At 38.4% G+C, this 24,479-nt stretch overlaps 1 protein-coding gene across 1 annotated transcript; it reads right to left on the minus strand.

Moving 5' to 3' along the window:
- Positions 1–6,548: 6,548 nt before the first annotated feature.
- Positions 6,549–7,481, minus strand: LOC116012926. The gene is made up of 2 exons (XM_031252595.1): positions 7,202–7,481; positions 6,549–7,114 (listed from the first exon to the last, which is right to left on the minus strand). The coding sequence occupies exons 1-2, from the start codon at positions 7,479–7,481 to the stop codon at positions 6,549–6,551; spliced, it is 846 nt and encodes a 281-aa protein (XP_031108455.1).
- Between the last annotated feature and the right edge of the window lie 16,998 nt (positions 7,482–24,479).

Below are 24,479 nucleotides of genomic sequence, written 5' to 3' on the forward strand. Positions count from 1 at the left end.
CTATTTACATCTTTGGTAATATAGGCACGATGACTTGCTTGATGTCCACTAGTGAAATGCAAAAAGTTAAGACCATCTCTAGAGATGACGTTACACCATTTTGGTGAAGACTTTGATGCAAGATGATTTCCAAGGGAGGCGCTATTTTCTACATCAGAATGCCACTGATGAGATGAACAATGTTGGTGTAGCACTGTTCATCAAACGATATTTTGGTGTTAATTTTTTTTTTTTTGGCCTTGTTTTTTTTTGGATGTTAATTCCTTTGTATTCTTAATTTTTTTTATGTATTTACACACTTTGTTAAATATTTAAACATAAAATTTGTATTTTCAAAAATAAATTATACTATTTGAAAGATCTCATCAAGATGATTTAAACAAGATTAATATTGAATATAAATTACTTAAAAATTAAATTACATAAAACATAACTTCAAGAAAATTAAAATGAGAGAATCGAGGATGAACAATATGATCATTGAAGATGAACATGATGAGCAAGTACGCATTGATTGAACATCTGTGAAAACGATATGTCGATATGGTAATTATGAAAATGATATGTAATAGATGCTCTATGTCATATTATTGTGAAATAAAATTATTATTTGCATTAATATTGTATTTTATATTAAAATAAATAAAGTAATTTTTTTTAATTTATTTTAATATAAAATAGTACCTAAGGGTCAAGGTGGACCTATTGGATTGGGTCTAAGTGTAAATAAAAGATGGTGTAAATGGACTAGAGATAAATAAAATTTGATGTAAGAATATGTTAGGTATTCTTTCTACTGTAAATTTGGTGCATAATTTACTAGGCGTTTGGTTGTATGGAGGGAGACAGGGAGTTAAGGAGGGAAGGAATTGCAATTCCATGATGGAGGAATATTGTGGGATCAAGTGAGAATTTAAATTTCATTGTTTGGTTTGTAAGAATAGAATTACTGAAAATTTCAATTCTAATGTTTGGTATCCATGAGAATTGAAAGAGAATAAGTAATATAAAGACCAAAATGTTCATACTTACTATAATTGCATAATTGAAAATACCAGGAGGATGTATGAGATTATAATTTTACAAAAATGGAGCAGAATTCCAATTCCCTCCAACAAAACGATGGAATTTGTTTGCCTTCAAAATTATGTGACAGTGGAGTTCTAATACCTTCCAACCAAACAGGCTATTAGTGTTTTGAGTTTGAGATGACCTAATAAACCCTAAAACAAATCCACATTAAAGACTTTTGACATACTTGTTTAAACTCTAAGGCTAACCTTATCCAAACAAATATCATATTTGCAATGTGAGGTGGCATTTTATTTTTACTTTTGATTTTTTTTTTTGTTGTTCACCTAGCTTGCAAGCTTTCATTGGTGAAAGCTTGCAAAGCCCTCTAAAAGCCGGTTGTACTGTTTTTATTTTTATTTTAATGATTACTTTATTAGTAATTTGTTATTGTAATATTTTTTTTGATACTATTCATTCTATTACAAGGTAGTATTTGTTCTATATTTTCTCTATCTGTTGCAGACTTACAGCCTAAAGAGTCAATACTCCACCACCAAAGTTCGATCCAGTGACCTTCCTTCAAGGAGAGTCACAGGGGTGCTATCTGAGTACAAGGTGCTTGGCTTATTATAGTATTCTTATTATTGAATGTGATGTAAAAGTGGAATCCACTTTTGAAAGTGAGTTAGAACTATACGGATGTAGAGAAAGTAGTGAGTAAATTACAAATTTAATGAGGGAAAATGACACTTTGTCTCCTTGAATTATATGCTTATAACACTTTTTTCACTTGAATTATTCATGTATCCACATTAGCCCCCTTAATTATTCTAAAAGTGACAGTTTTTCCCCCTGATATATAAATGGACATATTATTAAAATAACTATTTAATTTATTTTTGGAATAAGGTTCAAATTGACCACTAAACGTAACCTGAAAGTGCAATTAGGTCACTGAACTAAAAAAATGCAATTAGGCCACTGAACACTCCAAATGTCACTACTACAAAAATACCCTTTAACGTCGGTTATTTTGGACATACGACGTCGGTTCTTTTGCGACGTAGTTCCAGCCGACGTTATAAATAAATTATACGACGTCGGTTTTAAAAAACCGACGTCGTATATTACTTTTAATTTTTTAAATAAGTACATACGACGTCGTTTTTTTCACAAAACCAACGTCGTATGTCTTTTTTTTTTTAAAAAAATAGAGATACGACGTCCGTTTTTTCAGAAAACCGACGTCGTATCAATTTTTAATTAAAAAAAATTGTAAAAGGAAGCGGTTGCGGCGATTGGAGAATAATATGTAATGCATATGGAAAAAAAATTAAAAAAACTGTTGTACGTAATGCATATATAATAATAATAATAATAATAATAATAATAATAATAATAATAATAGTAATAATAACCTAAGTACTGCATATCTATCTAATAATAATAATAATAATAATAATAATAATATTAATAATAATAAGAAGAAGATTTACGTACCTGAAGGATGACCAGAGAAACAACCAGTGCAGGGAGCTCACACCATTGTCGACGCCAATCTACTCTGTTGAAGGTGGTCAGGTTCGCTGGTCTGGAGGCCGCTGCTTTCGACGAAGAAGATACTGTTTGTATTCCTCATTGTTCGCGCTGTCTTGAGTCGTTGTACGTATTGCTCGTTGTTTGCTGCTCTGAAAGGATGAAGGAGTTTGCTGCTCTGAAGGGATGAAGGAGTGAGAGACGCGAGAACATATCTGATCCGCGTTAAATAAAAAATATCGTTATTTAGAACATATGGCGTCGGTTCTAAGGAAAACCGACGCCAAATGATTTAATTTTTTATTAATAAATTATTTATAACATATGGCGTCGGTTATGGGGAAAATCGACACCAAATGTCTTTAATTTGTTTTTAAGGCTATGTTTGGCAAACCTAGCTGAAAAGGTATCTGAAAGCTGAAAATTAGCTGAAAACTGAAAAGCTATAAATTCGAAGCTGAAATCTGAAGAGATGTTAAGCTAGTTGTTATGCTTAAAAGTGTTTGGTAAAATTAGCTTTTTGATAAGTTGATAAATGTAAAAAGACTAAAAAGGACACCTTCATAAAATTTAAATAGTTTTAAATTTAAATAGGTTTGTTGATTCTTTGTGCTTCAGTAGGTTGAGAAAGTAGCTATGAACAGATACTACATTGTAACCTAGTCAGTAGAACTCAAAAAAAATAGGTTTGTTTACATATTAAAATATAAAATAATAAAATCAATATATTTTAATAAAAATATAAAGAACATATATTTGAAAATATATAAAGTAAAACAAAATGTTTTAATTCATAAAATTAATTCATACAAAAATTATTGTTCAAACACAAATGTCAAATTGAAATTACAATAAAACATATTGATCGAATTGAAAAGGCCAAAAGAGTTTTAATTGGGTGGGGCAAATGATGTCATTTATTTGAAATAATAAGGATAAAGATGGAAAAAAGTTAATAAGCTACTAGCTTATTTTTGAAAAGCTACCTACAGTAGCGTTTCAAAATAAGCTCTTATTTTAAGCTACTAGCTTATTTTGAGAACATTACCAAACAGAGCTTATAGCTTATTAGTAGCTTAAAATAAGCTATAAGCTCCTAAATAAGCTCTGGCAAATAGAGTCTAAATAAATTATTTATAACATATGGCGTCGATTCTGGGGAATAATCGACGTCGTATGTCTTTAACTTTTTTTAAAAAAATATTTATGACGTCGGTTTTTGTCAAGAACCGACGTCATAAATAATATATATTACTTTTGCTTTATTTTATTGACATATAACGTCGGTTTGTCAAAAACCGACGTTAATTGGCGACGTAGTATCCTCTTTCTGTAGTACTGTGTATTTAATTTCACCTGATAGCAGGTTACCATGCATTTCATCAGGTTACTTGCTTACATGGACGGTGAGTTGGCATTTTAAAATAATTTTTAATAATAAACTATTAAAATAAAAAATTAAAATAATTTTAAAAAAAAAACACATCTGCGACCACCCCCTCCCCCTTAATAATACCCTTGCCACCTTGATAGTAAACCTGTAGATGAATCAAATTTAATTTATTTATTATTACTATTACTATTACTATAGTAATAGTAGTAGTAATAATAATAATAATAACAATAATAATAATAATAATAATAATAATTATTATTATTATTATTATTATTATTTACGGAAACTCAACTTCTTTCACAAAATAACTTTTGCTTTATTATGGTGTTTGTGTTTTTTTTTTAATTATTGTAATTTTTTATTTTAATAGTTTATTATTAAAAATTATTTTAAAATGTCAATTTACCATCCATGTGAGCAAGTAACCTGATGAAATGGATGGTAACCTGCTATCAGGTGAAATTGCATACATTTGGAGTGTTCAATGGCCTAATTACACTTTTTTTTGGTTAATTAGTGGTCTAATTTCACTTTTAGGTTACGTTCAGTGGCCAATTTGAACTTTATTCCTTTATGTTTATTCTCCAACAAATTATTGCTTATATGTAGGGATGATCCCGGTTCAGTTCGAATCGAATGAGACATTGTAGCAACTAAATCGAAAGGTTCCAGTTATAATTCAGAACTGGAACCGAGCATTTGGCTTTCGATTTATTAAAATCGCGAACAGGAAAGACGGAATCCTGAACTATGAATTGAAGGTTCGAAATCAGAACAACTACTAGCATTGGCTTAAAATTAGAATTATAATATTTGTAACTAGTGTAGGTTCTTTTTCGTATTTATTCGGATTCTCACATATGAGTAGATATGACCACGATTTGGTTCTGATTTTGAATCATTGATTCACGGTTTCGGATCTAGCTTGAACAGTTGGTTAATAAAATGATACCCAAATATTGGGTTCCGGTTCTAAATTATAACCGGAATCTTTCGGTTTGAACCAAACAATGGTCATCCCTACATATAAACAATAATTTGTTTGCAAAGAAAAAATAAATGAAATATTTATTTTAAGGGTAAAGATGTCCATTTAACATATCAGGAGGAAATCACAACTTTTAGAATAATTGAGGGGGCTAGTGGGGATACATGAGTAATTTAGAGGGAAAACGTGCTATAAATATATAATTAGGAGAAAAAAGTGTTATTTTTCCAATTTAATAATATGACAGTAAATTATACTTTTAAAAGTGAAAGAATATTGGAGGAATGACAAATTATGCTATGGACCTGGGTCCAACTTGCAATTTGGACCCAAGTCCAAAACGCGCGTATGGAATTCCTCCGCCAATGATAATTTTTTTTGTGTGTGAATATAGAGTTCAAAAATTGTGAATATAGATTAAAAAATTGTGTTATATTGTTGAATATAGAGTTCAAAAATTGTGAATATAGAGTTTTGTAATTGTAAATAGAGTTCAAAAATTGTGAATATAGAATTAAAAAATTGTGAATATTGACTTTTGTAATTTTGTATATTGAGATCTAAACTTGTAAATATAGAGTTCTAAAATTGAGAATATATATAGAGTTTAAAAATTATGAATATAGAGAAATGAATTATGAAGATAAACCGCAAGTTAACGACAAGGAAGGAAACAATTTTTTATTTTTATTTTTAAATTCAGACGACGTCGTTTTGAAGCAAAACAATGTTGTTTTGGACCCGAATCCATGACATAAGAACCGTAGAGGAATATGGGGCAAATTATGCTATGGACCCGGGTCCACCTTGTCCATGTTCACAATTTAAAAACTCTATGTTCACAATTTTAGAACTCTACGTTCACAATTTTAAATCTCAATATACAAAATTACATTACTTAATATTCACAATTTTTGAACTCTATATACACAAGTTTGTTATATAGGTTCAAAAAGTTTGTTATATAGGTTCAAAAATTGTGTGATACTATTAAATATAGAGTTATGAAATTGTGAAGATAGAGTTCTAAAATTGTGAATATAGAGTTCAAAAATTATAAACATAGAGTCCAAAAATTGTGAACATAGAGTTTTAAAATTATAAACATGGACCTGGGTCCACCTTGCAAGGTGGACCCGAGTACATGGCATAACAACCCGGAATATGGTTAGCTTAAATAACCAATCATTATTACATGGACCATGGTCCACAAGTACATTTTGAATATACTAAAAGTATATTATTTGTGTACGTAATGTGCATTATTTGAAAATACATTATTTGTGTACTTCAAATATATTATTTTATATACTATTAAATAATGTGTATTCAATATATAAATAATGTAATTTTAATATATTATGAATATACCATATATTCATGATCAACACAATTATGTGGACCATGGTCCACAGAATAATTTGCCTTAACCAACTCAATTGATGTTTAAAAGAAATTCTTTCGGCCCACTGTATTTGTGATTTTAATAAGTTGGACTCAGTGGGTAGTGGGTATAGTACCTAAGAGTCAAGGTAGACCAATTGAATTCGGTCTAAATAGTTTTTGGGAGCCCAATGAAGTTTTTTTTTTTTGCAAACAAATAACTAGCTTCCATTAACAAAGGTCCGAAGATAGAACATTACAAAGGAAGGAGGGAGGATGATCAGTCCATACCCTACAATCAGACAAAGAAAGAGCTTCTCTAGCTACGAGGTGAGCAGCCCTATTCGCTGATCGCTTGACAAATGAGATAAACGTACTGGAAAAGCTACGTAAAAGATCTCTAACATCACATAAAAGCAAATCAAAAGCAGAATCAAAGGAGCGTGAGTTAAGGCCTTGAACCACTTTGAGAGCATCAGTTTCAATAAGAACATGCGAGGGAGATTGATCTTTTAGCCAACTTAACAACTCGCGGATGGCCATTGTTTCTGCTTCGGTTGGTGAACACACACCGGTGACTGGGACAGCTCTTGCGGCCTTGAAAATACCATTGGCATCCCTGATTACCCAACCAAACCCCATACCACCTTTTCGGACGTCCAAAGGTGCATCAACATTGATTTTTAACCAACCTGGTTCCGGTTTTGTCCATTTAGAGGAGACCACATGCGCTTGATCCACCAATTCCTTTTCATTTAATGTTTTCCACTCCATGAAGTGTGACTTTGCCCTCAGAACTACAGAAGTGGCATTGGTAGAGCAATTATTCCATAATTTATCATTCCTGGCTTGCTAAATGTACCAGCATATGATCAAAAACAGACCTCTCTGTTCACAGCCTAATTTTTTTGTATTCTGCTCAACCCACTCAGGCAACGATGATGAGTTTCCGTCAAACAGATTAAGACATGCAATCCCCCAACAAGCTTTTGCAAATGGACATTCAATAAGAAGGTGCATAATAGATTTGTCAGATGTAGAGCATAGCACGCATTTAGTTTCACAGTCCACTCTTTTAGATCGTAACAAATCAGCCGTACGAAGACAATGAGAACAAGCTTGCCACATGAAGTTACGCATCTTAGGGGGGTCTTCACCTTCCATATGCTAGCCCATCCTAACTTATTTTCCGGTTGTTCCGCATCGGATAGCCCATCCTATCCGCACCTGTCAAATCTAATAATGCCATCGGCGCAAGCCTAAGAAATCCGTGCTAAACAGAATTAATTTGGGCAGTGACTGAATCATGTAAATTAGCATCAATATCCAGCCAAAAAAAAAAAGAAGGCATAACCCGTGAAGGCATAAAAGAAAACAAGGAAGCTAGCCATTATTGCAGAAAAGGTTAGTTTAGTGAGCAGAGGCGACACGTGAACCTTGGGCGAATGAACTTTGAGACTTACCAGTAGTACATGCATGTCTGATGTCACAAAAATTTTTGAATTCCTTTTCTATGCTTTCACGTGACCATAATGGTACGCCCATTCCCATTCCCATTCCATCCGGCCTGCCACTGCACCCATCATGTTTCCCTCACTTTCTTTCAACTAAAATGCTTTGTTTAACTCCTTGTGGTCCAGTGGCATCAAACCCTTCCTTTTATATGGGACTCTTACATGAACAGATACTGCATTGTAATAAAGTTAGTAGTATTCAAAAAAAAAAAAAAACTCCTTTAAAAAAAAAAAAAGCAACCTTCTAACTTCACCAAATTATATATTGTACTTCATAAACTCACCCCGGACTCATAAAGAAGAAAATCGAACTAGTAAAAATGTAATTCTTATCTATTAAATTCCTCAATTCAAAATTATGTACTAATTAAAGTGTAATAATTATGTCAAATTCATATAAAATTCAATTAGTAAGCATTTTAATTTTGTTTATATAACTTGGTTGTCATGTAATTAAAAACAGCTGATTAAGCTTCTTGCCATCCTTCCCAAAATGTTAGGTTGTTATATACTCCATTTGTCTTATTTTAACTGTAATGTTTACTATTTAATTGTCAAATTAATTATTTTTTATTTATTTTTTAATGTATTAATTTTATAAATTAATACAAAACTTAATATAATGAAAAATTAAATTAAAAATAAATTCAGTCAAGTCTCATTAACTAAATCAAATACATAAAATGGGACGGAAGAGTAATTAATTGTAACTAGTGTATGATGATGATGATTTTCAAAATTTTTTTTTTATTTTTTACAAAAGTACTATTTTAAAATTTTTTAAATAAAAAATAAAATAAGAAAATTGTATAATAAAAAATAAGAAAATTGCATGATAAAAAATGAATGTTACATTAGTGGTAACATGTTAAATAGGTAATAATAGGACCTAATTGCCGTGTTTTTTTTTTTTTTCGATTTAAAGGTCCTTATAATAATTCTTTTCAGTTAGACTATTTGTTAAAATTCAGGGGTCAATTTAACACTTTTTGTGTTTAAAAAAAAAGTTAAATTATTGCTTTTTCCGTTAAAAACAAGCTTGAGTGGAAGTGAGTTAAAAAAAATTAAAAAAAAAAAAAAGTAGAAGAAGATACTAACGGCTGATTTTCAATTGCCCCAATTTGAGATCAACTACTCAAGCTGTGTCATCGCCGCAAATGGAGCTCAACCACTCAACTGTTATCACAATTATTAATAAGAGAAAATTGTTAAAATAGTAATAAATATTATTGATTAATTCCATTATAATTATGATAACTACTCAAGAATTAAATATGGCCATAGATTAAATTGACTAGTTGTTATCCATATTTGAAAAATCAAAATTGAGATTTTGTCATTTTTAAATATTTTTTTTTGACTTGTGTCATTTTTAAATATTAAACATATAATATTTGAAAATTTTAATTGAGATAATATACACATTTTAATTAACCATGTATATTGTATAAAAGGTTATTCAATTATGTATACTAAATTATATGTGAATATGGAAGTGCGTGCTTAATTAGTACAGCGTGGAATGCATCAAAGTGAGAAATAACGGAATTGGGTGCATGATTTGTCAGCGACAGAATTTATTATTATTTATTAATAAACCAACCAAACTCATCCACTCTTTCTACTGCGTCAAACTTCAAACGCAACCGTCAACGACGCAAACCAAATGTTAATTGTACAGTACATAAATAAACCTATAAACTCATTTCTAAGATACTATTGATAGGATATGATGTTCTTAATTAGTCTTCTTAATTGCACCATTCTACCGAGTAGTTTATCTACATATTTGACATAAATGCTTGAGAAATGTGGATTGTTTGGAAAAGAAAGAAACAAATGTAATCCTTTGTTAAAATCAATGTTTTGAAATAACACAGTTTGTAAAGAATGTCAAGCTGCAAGTTAAGATGTGTACTAAAAATCTTCATCAGTAATCCTAGAACCACGTTACAATTGCAAGGTGTTTGGTTGGGATCGGAGGAAGTAATTAGGTAGGAAAAGAATTATAATTTGGTGGGAAAAGACCTTGTGGTCTAGCGGCACCTGGTTGCATCCCCATATGGAAGGGGTGGGTTTGAGTCTCAGTGGAGGTGATATTGACTTTTTTATGAACATATACTACATTGTAACAAAGTCAGTAGTACTAAAAAAAAGACCCTAAAAAGGTGGGAACGATTGTAACAACATTTAACTACGCCCGGTCTCGCGACCGAGCCCCGGGCTTGGACCACCGGGTCGACCCGAGTCCCCTTGCTCCACTTCTCCGGATCAGTTTGCTCCACTTCCAATATATCCATCATCAGTGGAGAGTAATCACGAGTCGCGCTCCTTTTGCCATCCCTTCGCATATGTGTTTGAATTCTCACTTTCACTTAATTAGCTTCTTCGTTTTGCCTCTAGGATATGACCTCACTAGGACCGAAAACCTTGCCTTCAACTTTGCTTCTCTCTGGACTAACCCCCCCTACTCAGGGTGGTCGAGATAAGCTCCGACTGAGAACTCCCTACTCAGGGTGGTCGAGAAGAGCTCCGGCCGAGCCCTCCCTCCTCGGGGAGGTTGAAATGAGCTCCAGTCGAGCCCTCATACTCGGGGTGGTCTAGATGAGCTCCGACCGAGCCCCCCCCCCAATTCGGGTTGGTCGAGATGAGGTCTGGTCGAGTTCCCACTACTCGAGGTGGTTGAGATGAGCTCCTACCGAGAACTCCCACTTGGGGTGGTTGAGATGAGCTCCCGCTGAGCCTCCTACTCGGGGTGGTCGAGATGAGCTCCAGCCGAGCCCCCCTACTCGGGGGGTTGAGATGAGCTCTAGCCAAGCCCCCAACTCGGGGTGGTCGAGATGAGCTCCGGCCGAGCCCCCTTCCCTACTCGTGGTGGTTGAGATGAGCTCTGTCCGAGCCCCCTACTCGGGGTGGTCGAGGCGAGCTCGAGGCGTAACTAGGCTATTCAGTAGCAAGCAGGCAGCGACGGTGGCTAGAGGCGTCGGTAGTGTTACTGGGTCGGCGAGCTTGGTCAACAGAAAAGGAATCAAGCGTAGCTGTGGCGGAATTGACAGTTTCGGTAGGTGGAGGTGTTCTGCAGTGAAGCTTGAGTGTGTAGGTAAGGTGATTTCATAGTGAATATATTGGTACTGTTGTTGAAAGAAGTGGTGAAGCTTATTTAGTGGTGTTAGTGAATGGGTGTTGAGTTAATGATTATGCTATAAGGTTGGATGAAAATTAATGTTGTTGTTGATGATAGGTTATAGTGTTAAACGGTTGTTAGAGCTTGATATGGGATTAAAAGATGATTATGAACTATAGGTTATAGTGTTAAACGGTTGTTAGAGCTTGATATGGGATTAAAAGATGATTATGAACTAATAATAGTGATTAATGGTTAATGATGATGAAGAATAATCTTGATAATGATATGATATTGGATTATGGATAATATAAGTATGGGTGTGGATGGTGATGATTGGAGTATGACATGGGGATTATGATATAATGATTACGAGGTGATTAAGATAATGATTAGTATTAAAATGGATTTATTATTGTTAATGAAGTATGGTGAGGATGATTAATGCTAATAATAATGATATAATGAAGTAATGATGGGTTAGTGTTAACTAATGATGACGAAATCCTTATTATTAGTAAATGATGATTATGATGGCTAATAAAAGAGTAATTATTGGATAATGATGACTGGTTGTTAATGATGCGATTAATGGTGAGTGGTGGTGATTGATTGATGATGAAAAATATGGGGATGTTGTTAGTAAAGGAGTTTAAAGATGGCTAATGTTATAATGCAAAGATTATGTGATCATGGATGGTGGTGATGGTATAACTATTAGCTAATGATTAAATAATTATGGATTACTACTGTTATTAATAATAACAAGTGTTGGTAATGAGTAAAAGGTTGGTTGGTTCACAAGTTCCTCGTTGAAGTGGTTGGCTTAAAAGTTAAGCTTGGATCAAGTGTTTGGCATTTGGAGCTTAACTTGAGGTATAACACCCATAGATGCCCAAAACTTAATATTTTATCAAACGATTTATGATATGTATGTGAAATCTATAGAGTATGCATGTGAATGTGTCTATTCATTTAATGCGTAGAAATGACGAGTTATCTGTTGCTCTAAGTCTATAATGATGTGTGGGATTGATACTTTAGTAGTGTATTGCTGATGTTGAGGAAATGAAGGTGTTAATATGTTAATGGAGGATTTGCAATTGTAGAGTCGGAGAAGATAGGGTGAGAAGAGGCTACTGCCTTCCCTCTGTCTTGCTCACAGGACTAGCCGTCGGCACGCGGTGCCTGTGGGCTAGTCCCATGTGTATAGAGCCGTCAAAACGGGTTAGCCCGCCAAACTAGCCCATCCCGCCCAGCCAAATTATTAAAAAAAAAAATCCATATTAGTCTTCATTCTTCTTGAGTCTTCCCAACCCTTTTCCACTTCCCCTTAGAATTCTTTAATCATGTCACAATTCCCATTCCCTTAAAATAATTTAATCCCTTCCCAAATCCCACTTCCCTAGTTCCTTTTACCACTTTCCTGATTCTCCATTTCCCTTTCCATTAATTATTTAATCTTTTCCCATTTCCCCACTTCCCTTTACCACTTTCCCACTTCCCCATTTCCCTTTCCCTTACAAATTTTAATCCTTAATTTTTCATTCCCAAACCACAAACTCATCTAGACATCTAGCCCGTACTCAGTAGTCATCTTCGGCTCTTCGCAAGTTGCAAGCTTGTCACAATCTCACACAGTCTCCTTCTCGACCCTCCGACCTTCGCAGAGAATTCTTCAACACAGACACATCGCATATAGTAGTGAGCTTACAACGCTCCTCCCCCTTCGACGCAGCGAGCCAACAAGCAACGACAACATTTCAATTAATTTATTTAATTATTGATATTGTTCGTAGAATACTTGAACTATTTGTGTTAAAACTAAGTTTTTTTTAGAAAGTGATATGGAGTAAAACTTTGTTATATATAATTAGATATATTTATTACAAGTTTTAAATTTTTTTAAAAATAAAAAATTAATATTTTTATCATTTTGGCCGGCCCCTGACAAAACCTGTGGGCCTAGTGAAGGGCAGACTAGGGTTACCTTCCATAGGCCCGTATTTTGGCGGGCTTTGTAGCCATCCCTTCTGGCGTGGCAGGCTTTGACGGGCCCCGTTCCGCCGGCCTGTTTTGACAACTCTACGTGTGTACTGGCAGGCATGGGGTGGTTGCGGGCTAGTCACGTTCTGCCACCTAGCGTCTTGGCCCCTGCTGCCAGCCCTATGGGCCATTAGGCTCTGATGGTGGAGTTTTGTGTTCTGCCTGTTGGTCTGGCCACTAATAAACTTTGCGAGCCCAAGTGACCTGTGAGGCTTGAAAGGTTGGTACAATTGTTACCTAAGATGTTATGTGTTACTTGTATAAATCAATTTTTCCAAACTAAAGCATGATATTCCTATTTGATATGAAAATGATGTTTTTCAGTTGATTAAGGTTGCTTATGAGAAGTGAGGTACATGGCGGGTATCCTATTTACTGTATTAAAGAAGGATGTTAAAAATATGATGTTTGGGAATGTTTGTTTTATTGTCTATAGAATTAGTGTTGTGCATTTGCTCGTTAATCTCATGCATGCATCTATACTTACCAAATCAACCTATATATATATATATATATATATATATATATATATATATATATATCAAGGTATATATGTTACTTATGCACTATTTTCGGGCTCCTTGCGCTGATGGCGGCTGACTCGGGCTTCTCATCCTCATTGTGGCCAAGCTAGGGCTCTTTGTACTATGGTAGTCGAGCTCGAACTCCTCGTGCTCATAGTTGTTGAGCTCAAGCTCCTTACGCCCGTGGTGGTCGAGCTCCAACTCTTTGCACTCGTGGAGGCAGTCTCCAGCATCTCGCTTGGTCCCAGAGGGGTCGGGGTGAGAGTCAACCTCCCTTGCATGGCCCCGTGTGGCGCCCCAAGTGCCAAGTTGAGGGGACTGCACTACTCCTTGGAGCCCCTCGATGAGGTAGTTTGGCAAGGTCGCGGCTTGTTGGAATGTGACCCCTTCGTCTTGGAGTCCCGGGGCTGGACATTGGGCAATCAAGGCTAGTCTTGTCTTTCTCGACTAGCATTATCTTCTCCTCATCTATCTGAGGTTTGTGGTGAATTAACGTCCCCTCAACTTGAGTTCATAGGGCTCGGGGGAACCAGGTGTTCTACTTATCACACCCCTTAGAGAGGGGTGGGGTAAGTTTATGCGCCCCTCGAGATTCCTTGAGGCCACACGTAGTGGGTCGGACACCCTTATGGAGCCCTTCCACGAAGTGGGTTAACAAGGTAGTAACTTGTTGAAGCGCGACCACCCTTCTTAGAGGATCGGGTTGGAGGGGGGGGGGCAATGGGAGTTAGCACTCCACCGCTGTTGTTGTTGAGATGGTCCTGTAGATATGTCGCTCATGTGTATGCCTTGATTATTGGGAAACGAAAGTTCTTGCGCAGGGGCTCGAACATGATCTCCTTGGTGAACTGGGTGGATAACACGTCTTGGGGTTCTGGGGACCCATCTTGCGAGTCATTCTTCTAGAGCTCATTTATTCGTCTCTAAGCTGCTCGACCTCATCACGGTGAGAGTTTGGGCACTGCCCACTAGTTTCCCCCGATCGTTCCACCTAGGAAGATTGTGATCATCGCAGCCGACCTTGAAGCTCATGGCTCGGTGACCTTCGCGAGAATGATTCCTCCACATGGGGTCGTTTGCGCTAGATCATGGCCCTAGCTGGTCTCGGGCTGGTGTATGGGTGCCCAATTGCGCCAAGGCAGACTCAGATCGGGTTGGCCGCCCCCTACTCGTTCCTTGATGTCTTGCTTGCCTTGATTGACATCCCCTCCTCCCCACCTACCAGACGGTCGGGCAGAATTGACATCCCCCTCAACTTGGGTCTTTGGAGCTTTTGGATGTTAGGTACTTGGCCCACCGTACTCCCATGGGGAGGAGGGGGGTTGGCGCTCTGCGAGAGGCCTCGGGACCGAGTTGGAGGGCTTAGACACATCTTTAGAGCCGTTCTATGAGAAGAGTCAACAAGGTTGTGGCTTGATGGATAATGGTCACCCTTTCTCGCAACCCCGAGGCTAGTGGGAGGGGGGGTGCGACAGGAGCCGACCTGTCATGGCGGTTGCTGGTGAGTCGATCCCTTAAGGCCTCTATTGACCTCACTAAGATGGTCTCTTGCTGGCTAGCGATCCCGTGGACACCGTTCCCACTCGGGGTGACACGGGTGTCGCGAGAGCCACGTGAATTGCGGGAGTTGGATCTTGATCTTGCCATAGCTAGTGAATTAGCACGCTTGAGCTTGTATGTCAAGCTCTCCATGTCATCCGATTGTATGTCTATTATAGCAAAAAAGAGTGGATTGTCCATATTTTGTTTCAAGTTTTTCATAAAGATCCTGAAACTATTCTCCATGCTCTGGTAACTTGTAGAAAGGCGAAGGAATGTTGGGATAAAATGACCAGTTTTATTAATCCTGATGGTTGCTTCTCTTTTACTGATTCGGTGCAAGACAATATAAAAGTTCTTACCAAGGAAGATCTTTCTCTTTTTGTTATGTTGTGCTAGAATTTATGGTTATGCAGGAACAAGAAGGTCTAGAAGAATATCTCTACCACAACCTTGCAAATTATTGAAAGAACCTCAGCTTATTTAAGAGATTGGAGGGACATAACTGAAAGTGATCGGACCAGCAGATCCCCTCAAGCGAATGTTACTGTCAAGTGGAAGAAGCCACAAACTAGATGGTTTAAACTCAACGCGGATGCTGCAATTGATACAAACAGTGGTAGATTGGGATTTGGGTGGATCATCAGAGATGATAATGGACACTTCAAGGTAGCAAGATGTACTTCATGGAATGGCGTTTTTTCACCCAAGGAAGCTGAGGCAGTTATTATCCGGGAGGCATTTTCTTCGGTCAAATCCCTTCGTTTAGACCATGTTACATTAGAAACTGATGACTTAATTGTTGTTCAATGTTTAAATTGTAACTTAGGAGTTTCCTCTTTTGATTTGTTTGTGTTAGATATCAAAGATAGGCTTAATTGATTTTCCAATGTGTCTATCTCTTTTGTTAAGCGATCTGCGAATGGGGTAGCCCATTCCCTAACACGGGTGTTCGTTTCTAAGCCAGGTTACAAGGAGTGAGTTATCGACCCTCCTCTCTTTCTTTGTAATGTTCTTTCAGATGATTTAAGTAGTGAACATTAGTTGTGTTGTTTTTTGTTTGTTTTTTTTTTTTGAAAAAAAAAAAACAAGTTGACACAGTTCCCCAATTCCTTTAGGGGTATACATAATTTGGTGAAAAATCGGTTAACTAACCAAATTAACAAATTTGAGTTAATTATTGTTTTCAGTGAAATATTTTGGTTTTGGATTTTGGGTTTTATCAAGTGCACCAGTGAAATCGATCCCTTTTTAGGTTTTGGGTTTTATCAAGTGCACCAGGGTTGAGTTTATGTTGTAGGACAACAATGCTTATACCGTGAAGGCTTGAACTAGGTTCCACATAGTCAGATAGATGCCAACTTAAAATATAGTGAATATACTAAAAATGAGCAGGTAGTACATTAAAAATTAACATGTACGAAGTAATAAATTAAAATAAAATTGTATTAAGATTCACATGGTAAGATACACCCCGAGATTTACCATAAAGTCACTCCGACACCCATGAATGCTACTAAAAACTTGTGTTTTCACTATCCACTGAAAATTTCTGTTTACATATTTCATATTTTTCTGTTAATAAAATGGCTTTATTAAAAGAATATCAGAAAGGATTTAAAAACTTCAAGTTGTTATAGTTTCATGTCAATTAGTTCTTCTATCTTATAGCTCAAAAGATAGTTCAGTAACATAAGAAGTGTAAAGTCTTGGTGTATTAATTGTAGATCGAGTCTGTACTATTTGATAGATAGTTCAGCATGAAGATCTGAAGACTCAAAGATTTGAAGACTTGAAGACTCGAAGACTTGGCCTTGAACCAGTATAAATAGTAGTTTAGAAAAGATCGTTCAGAGCGATTATTCAGTTACAACTAAATCAGTTCCTAGCCATTATAAATAAGAAGGTTATGTCTATAAGCGATTGTTGATTTTACTTAGATTAATACACAAATTAAGTATGATAGAGCTGAAGTGAAAACTTGACAAAGACTACCTTTGATTCAAGTTGGAGTTCTCTTTAGAGAAGATGGGCGCACATTCACTCTGATCAAGCATGATGTGCTGTTGTTGAGGGGGAGCCTCAACACAAGAAGACCGAGAGATTAAGATCTTGACAACTCTTCAAGACAGAACTTGAAGGATGGTGAATTGAAGAATATCCGAGAGTTCTCCGCGTGTATTCAATTGATATTGTCGGTACAATCTTTACATTGATTCAATGAAGAGTTGGGCAAATCAGAGTGATGCCCCCCCAGATGTAGGAACTTGTTTCCGAACAGGGTTAACTAATTGGTTTGTGTTGTTACTGCTTTTATGTCTTTTATATTTCTAGCAATTTGAACACTGAACTGCAAACCAAACTATCTTAAGTATAGTTCACCGTAGATCACAAATGTTAATTAGTCAGCCTAATCTTGTGGAACTTAGTAAATAAGTTCAACCTGCGAGAACACGACTAAGCGCATCTAAGTATTGAATTAAGTGCATTTTCACTTGGTATCAGAGCGGGTTACAAGAGCTCTCTCTTGTTTAAAAGATTCGTCTGAAATTACACATCTTACTCTAACATTAGTGTATACTCTACTATCTGCGAATTGTTTCTTGAAGTTCTTGTAGCAAGAAAATAGAAGGTCAAGCCCGTCCTCCACAACTGGTTGGAACAAATTACGCATACTAGAAGGCCAGAACCAGAATCTACTTGTAGGCACAAGGTGTGAATGTCTGGAAAACTGTCACTCATAGATGGAAACATCTGACCCGTATTCAAGAAGACAAAACAGTGATCTTAGCCCCAGTTGAGCAATGGACTCCACAAGAAATCACTGATAGTGACAACAACAATAAAGCCTTGAATACGATAACTAGAAGTCTAGACGAAGGAAAATTTGGTCTGATTGCCGGTTGCAACTCTGCGAAGGAAGCCTGAGAGATACTGGAAAAACTCTATGAAGGCGATTCTGTTGTCAAGCAAACCAAGATGCAACAGGTGCACACTCGATTTGAAGAATTGCTGTTGAAGGATGACGAAATGATTGTCGAATTCAACGCCAGAGTTCAAGAACTGAAGAACAAAGCTGATGTTTTAGGTGAACTATTTCCATATGATAAATTGGTTAGGAAAATCTTATGTTCTCTTCCAGTTCGTTTTAGGATGAAGGTAACCGCATTTCAAGAAAGCGTCGATTGGGAGAAAAATATGTTGCTAAATTGATGAGCAATCTGAGAACTTATGAGATGGAGATATTGTCTCAAGGAAACAGCAGCAAGAAAGGCAAAAATGTTGCATTTCTCGTTGAAGGTTGCAAATTTGAAGACGAAAATGAAGAAATGGGGGATGAAGCGATTGCAATGATCACAAGAAATTTCTCCAAGATCCTCAAACAAATTAATCGAAGAAACAGAAATAAAGGAATTCAATGCCGTGAATGTGAAGGTTATGGTCATATCCAGGCAGAATGTGCAACCTATCTCAATCGAAAGAAATTAATGAAGGCCACAACCTGGAGTGATGATGAGTGCACCGAAAAAACTCAAGAAGAAAACGAAGAAATCTCCGGAAACTTCGTAGCTTTCACTGCTGCGATTACTGAACCACTGCCTGAAACAAAAAAAAGATTCTGATGATGATGAAGTAGAAAAACTGTCCTATGAAGATTTGGAAAAATCCTTTGTTCAATTGTACAAGAAATGGGAAATTCTACTGAAATCACATGGAACAACCATGACAAAGAATGAAGTTCTTGAGAAAAAAAGTTGAAATACTGAGGAAACAGTTAGCAAACAAGGATGCTGGACTAGTGACATCAAGTACAAAGGTAGTGCAATTGACAACTGAACTAGAATCTCTCAAGAAACGAATCCATATGATGAGCACAACTTTTACTCTAAATGAAACCCTGGATGCTGGAAGATCTCCTAATATTCGAAAAGGTTTGGGTTATTCATAAAACACTAATTCTTCTCAAATAACCACCTTTATTCCAGCTAGTGCAGGATTTGGTTCGAGATACCAAAGAAGGAAAGTCATTCTGAAGAAATACAATCTAGTATGTCACTATTGCCACGTCAAAGGACATACAAGACCTGGATGCTACAAATTCTATCGTGATCAAAGAGTGAAAAAATTTCAGAAGAAGTGGATAACCCTAGTTGGAATGCAAATCAGGGTAATGAAATCTGACATAATTTGCTATTCTGTCCAACAGGGAAAAGAGCAAGGAAGATGGTATTTTGATAGTGGTTGCTCTTGCCATATGACTGGAAGCAAACATCATTTAAAGAATATCACTCCGTATACTGGACAAGTTACTTTTGGTGATGGGATAAAGGGAGAGATAAGTGGTATAAGAATTCTGAATGTGGCAGGGTTGTCTCCTCTGAATAAAGTCTTGCTGGTTCGTGGACTCAAGACAAATCTAATAAGTATTAGTTAATTGTGTAACCAGAAACTGAACGTCGGATTCACAAAGGATAAATGAATCGTGAAAGATCTACATGACGAATTGATTATTAAAGGTATAAGGTCCTCAGATAATTGCTATGTTTTGTCGACTAACCTATTGTGTTGCAGATCCTTCATAGATGACTGAATTATGACATCAACGTCTCGATCATATGAATTACCAAGATATGAACTAACTTATTAACAATGACTGTGTAAGGGGTATTCCAAAATTCAAGATAAAAATACTAGTGTGTGCGACCCTTGTCAACTTGGGAAACATACTCGTGCTCCTCACAAATCCTACAGCCATATTGTGACTACTTTTTGTCTGGAATTACTCCATATGGATCTGATTGGACCAACTCAAGTGGAAAGCATCGGAGGTAAGCGTTACATTTTGTATGCGTAGATGACTACTCAAGATTCTACTGGGTTATGTTCTTGAGAAGCAAATCTGAAACATTCAAGGAGTTTAAGAAACTGTGTTTGAGACTTCAAAAGGAGAAGGACACTCATATTGTCAAGATTGTGAAGCTTAGGTCTAATCATGGAACAGAATTTGAAAATCAAGATTTTACTTCATTCGGTGCTAAACATGGGATAATTCATGAGTTCTTTGCACCAAAAACTCCACAGTAAAATAGAGTTGTGGAGCGAAAGAATCGGACTATACAGGAGATGGCTAGGGTATTGATCAATAGTAAAAATCTGCCTCAATTTTTCTGGGCTGAGGCAGTGCATACTGCATGTCATACCATCAACCGAGTTTATCTCAGACTAGGGACGTCTCAAACACCTTATGAATTGTGGAGAGGAATAAAAATCAAATCTGAAGTACTTTCACATTTTTGGAAGCAAGTGCTACATTTTGAATGATAGAGAAAAACTTGGTAAATTTGAGCCCAAAAGTGATGAAGGAATTTTTCTAGGTTACTCTCCTACCAGTAGAGCCTATAGAGTATACAATAAGCGTACCAAGACAGTACAAGAATCAATAAATGTGATCATTGATGATCAACCCCAAGAACTAGTCTTCGAACCACTGGCTGAACCCGAATACAAGGTGACAGGGTAATTGGGCACCCGACCCGGAACCGTTGACCAAGACAGTTGCCGTTCAAACTACCCAAGACACCTCACTCCTCAGCATCAATGCGCAACGGTCCAACTCCTCAGCATTGATGCCCGACGTTCAGCTCCTCAGCATTCAACACCTCAGGTACTGATGTCCAACGTTCAACTCATCATCAATGCTCAACGGTCCAACTCCTCAGCATTGATGCCCGACGTTCAGCTCCTCAGCATTCAACACCTCAGGTACTGATGTCCAACGTTCAACTCCTCATCAATGCTCCGTTACTGAGCTGAAGGGAATAAAAAGACTCACAACCACATAGTGAAGGGGGACTTCTTACAACACTCTTTACTAGACAAAAATTAGACTGAACTCATCTTGTACACTGAGCCCTGCTCTCAATACTGTACTCAAATACTTGATAACACTCAATAATACTCAAATAAGATACCGGTAACACATTATTACCGTCATTGGTGCTTTCATTGAGAGCCGAGATCAGATCTCAGGCTAAAATCACAAAATCAAAAAACCACTCGGTTGATCTCATCACTATCAATGGCATCTGGATCCAGCAGCTCGCATACACCTAGTCAGGTGAACAAGGGTCACCCCTCGGGTGATCTTCGTGAGCAGCTTAACAGTAACCGTAGAGGTGACCTTCGCAGCGAACTCAACAACAATAACCGTAGAGAAGGTGACCTCCTTACCCAACTCAAAAACAACCATGGTGGTGGCCGCACTAGCCAACTCAACAACAACCATGGTGGTGGGACCTTCGCAGCGAACTCAACAACAATAACCGCAGAGAAGGTGACCTCCTTACCCAACTCGAAAACAACCATGGTGGTGGCCGCACTAGCCACCTCAACAACAACCATGGTGGTGGGACCTTCGCAGCGAACTCAACAACAATAACCGCAGAGAAGGTGACCTCCTTACCCAACTCGAAAACAACCATGGTGGTGGCCGCACTAGCCACCTCAACAACAACCATGGTGGTGGGACCTTCGCAGCGAACTCAACAACAATAACCGTAGAGAAGGTGACCTCCTTACCCAACTCAAAAACAACCATGGTGGTGGCCGCACTAGCCAACTCAACAACAACCATGGTGGTGGGACCTTCGCAGCGAACTCAACAACAATAACCGCAGAGAAGGTGACCTCCTTACCCAACTCAAAAACAACCATGGTGGTGGCCGCACTAGCCAACTCAACAACAACCATGGTGGTGGCCGTACTCCCCTCCTAGCAACTGCTGCTCCCGCCCAGGTGGTGGACCTTCAGGCAGCAGCGCAGGTCATCCAACAGGCGGCGGCGATGGTGGCCCAACTAGTCGCAGGAATGCAAGGCCAGATCTTACCGCCACCACCCCCTCTGGAGGAAGAAGTGCAATCTCCGAGGTAAAACAGAACTCAACGACAGGAAGGTGGAACTCAACCAGTTTCCAGATCTGTTCGAGAACGACCGGCGGCTTCTAGATCTATTCGAGATCGGCTGGGGGTGCAAGGATCCTCCAATAGAGGTCCCCGTGCCCAAGCAGGAAAGGCAGTAACCAAACGACCATCCGGAGAAAGGATGGGCGAATCTGGTGGATTGGCTCCGCGTCACTCCACTAGACACAAAACACCACAAGAAGGCCTGGTGGAAAGATTCCAAAGGCAAATAGATGATTTGGAAAAGAAAGTAGACGCAAGAGAACACTCACCAGAACCTGAAGTAAGAATGGCTGCTCCATTCTCTCCTGACATAATGGAAGTTCCTCTTCCAAAAGACTTTCGACTACCCACCATCAAGGCCTACACTGGCACTTCGGATCCACGTACCCATATGACAAGATAAAAGGCAGCCATGGTCATGATTGGGGCAAGCGATGCCATCATGTGTAGAGCATTCTTGTCCACTTTGGACGGAACGGCTCAGGATTGGTTTAACACAATCCCGGACGGATCAATTCAAACTTTTGCAGAGCTATCCAAGAGTTTCTTGTCCTATTTCTCAGGAAGTATACAACATAAGAAACCATTCTCACATCTCGGCGGGGTAAAGCAGGATAAGGGGGAAAGCCTGCAAGACTTCTTAAGCAAATGGAAAAAAGAAGTCAACAGCGTATATGACTTCGACTCGAAGGCAGCAATTCTCACCTTCATCCAAGCACTGAGGTCAGGCAATTTCCACAAACAACTGAACACCCACCACCCACGCTCTTATGAGGAACTCATGAGAACGGCCAACCGGTACGCAGACGCAGAGGAGGCTGACAGGAGAAAAAAGGATGATGAGGAAGGACGAAAGAGTGGGCGACCTGATAAAGCTGGTCCGCCCAGCCAGGCACCACGACCAAACCAACCACCCTCAACGAAGGGAAGAGATGAGCAACCTCGTCTCGCCTCACCGCGGCACTTAACACCGCTTACTCACCCGATTAGCGTGATTCTAAGTCACGCTGAGGAAATGGGAATGGTGCATTTTCCCTCAGAGTGTATGGCAATTTCTACGGGCGAGGACCAAACTAAGTACTGTCGGTTCCACCGGCAGGTTGGACATGATACTAACGAGTGTCATACTTTAAAAGGACAAATAGAGGAACTGGTGCAGAGAGGATATTTTACCCAATTCGTTGAGTATCCGGGACAGTACCAGCATCAACAAAGCCTACCCAATAATGTGTGGCGAAAGGAAGAAGATCCTGAGCCTTTAGCTTCCAACACCAAGAAGAGGAGGTGCGACCTGGGCGAGGAAGCAAGAAACAGTGAGCTAGAGGAAAAGTCTGCGCAACGCAAAAAACATGTAATTCGCTGATGGCCCGTCAAAAAACACTCCGACTTGGCTGAGGTCAGTCCTCGGCCAATCTTGCGCTCAAAAAAAAAAATATCAGTCCTCGGCCAAGTTTTCGGTTAAGTTTGGCCGAGGTCAGTCCTCGTCAAAAATTAAAAAAAAAACAAAAAAACAAAAAAAAAAACAAAACAAAACAATAATAATAATATAATTGGCCGAGGTCAGCCCTCGGCCAACACTTGGTCGAGGCCCGACCTCGACCAGCACTTGGTTTGAAGTCGGCCACCTCATCAAGTGGCGCTGCTCCTCAAGCGGGTGTCACCTCATCAAGTGGCGCTGCTCCTCACGCAGCGTCACCTCATCAAGTGGGTGTCACCTCATCAAGTGGCGCTGCTCCTCAAGCAGCGTCATCTCATCAAGTACAAGTAGCGCTGCTCCTCAAGCAGCGTCATCTCATCAAGTGACGCTGCTCTTCAAGCGGGTGTTATCTCATCAAGCGGGTGTCACCTCGTCAAGCTGGTGTCACCTCATCAAGCTGGTGTCACCTCATCAAGCGGGTGTCACCTCATCAAGCGGGCGTCACCTCATCAAGCGGGCGTCACCTCATCAAGCTAGTGCGTCACCTCATCAAGCGGGTGTCACCTCATCAAACTGGTGTCACCTCATCAAGTGGCGCTGTGCATTCACCTCCATAAGCAAAAGGACTCAGTAGTTGGTCATGGTCTGCCTTGATCAATTTGGTTAAAAAACAAAATAATAATAAAAAATCTAAGCTCTAATCCCTTAGGGCCGGCACGAGATCCGATCTCGCTAGCTACCTAACGGGAGAGTGTTTTTCTGAGCCGAGCCAAGGCTTGGATTCAAAAAACACCACACTCTAATCTCTTAAGGCCAGCACGAGATCTGATCTCGCTAGCTACCTGACGGGAGAGCTGACCTCGGAGGGTGTTTTCTGGGTAAAGCTTAACGCTTTGCTACGAAAACACTACACTCTAGTCCCTTAGGGCCGGCACGAGATCCGATCTCGCTAGCTACCTGACGGGAGAGCTGACCTTTGACCGAACCTACGAATGGTCGAAGTGAACTCACGCAAGAGCCCTGAGCAAAAAAAAAA

This window comes from Ipomoea triloba, chromosome 3 (assembly GCF_003576645.1).
Source record: "Ipomoea triloba cultivar NCNSP0323 chromosome 3, ASM357664v1".
Classification (NCBI taxonomy): domain Eukaryota; kingdom Viridiplantae; phylum Streptophyta; class Magnoliopsida; order Solanales; family Convolvulaceae; genus Ipomoea; species Ipomoea triloba.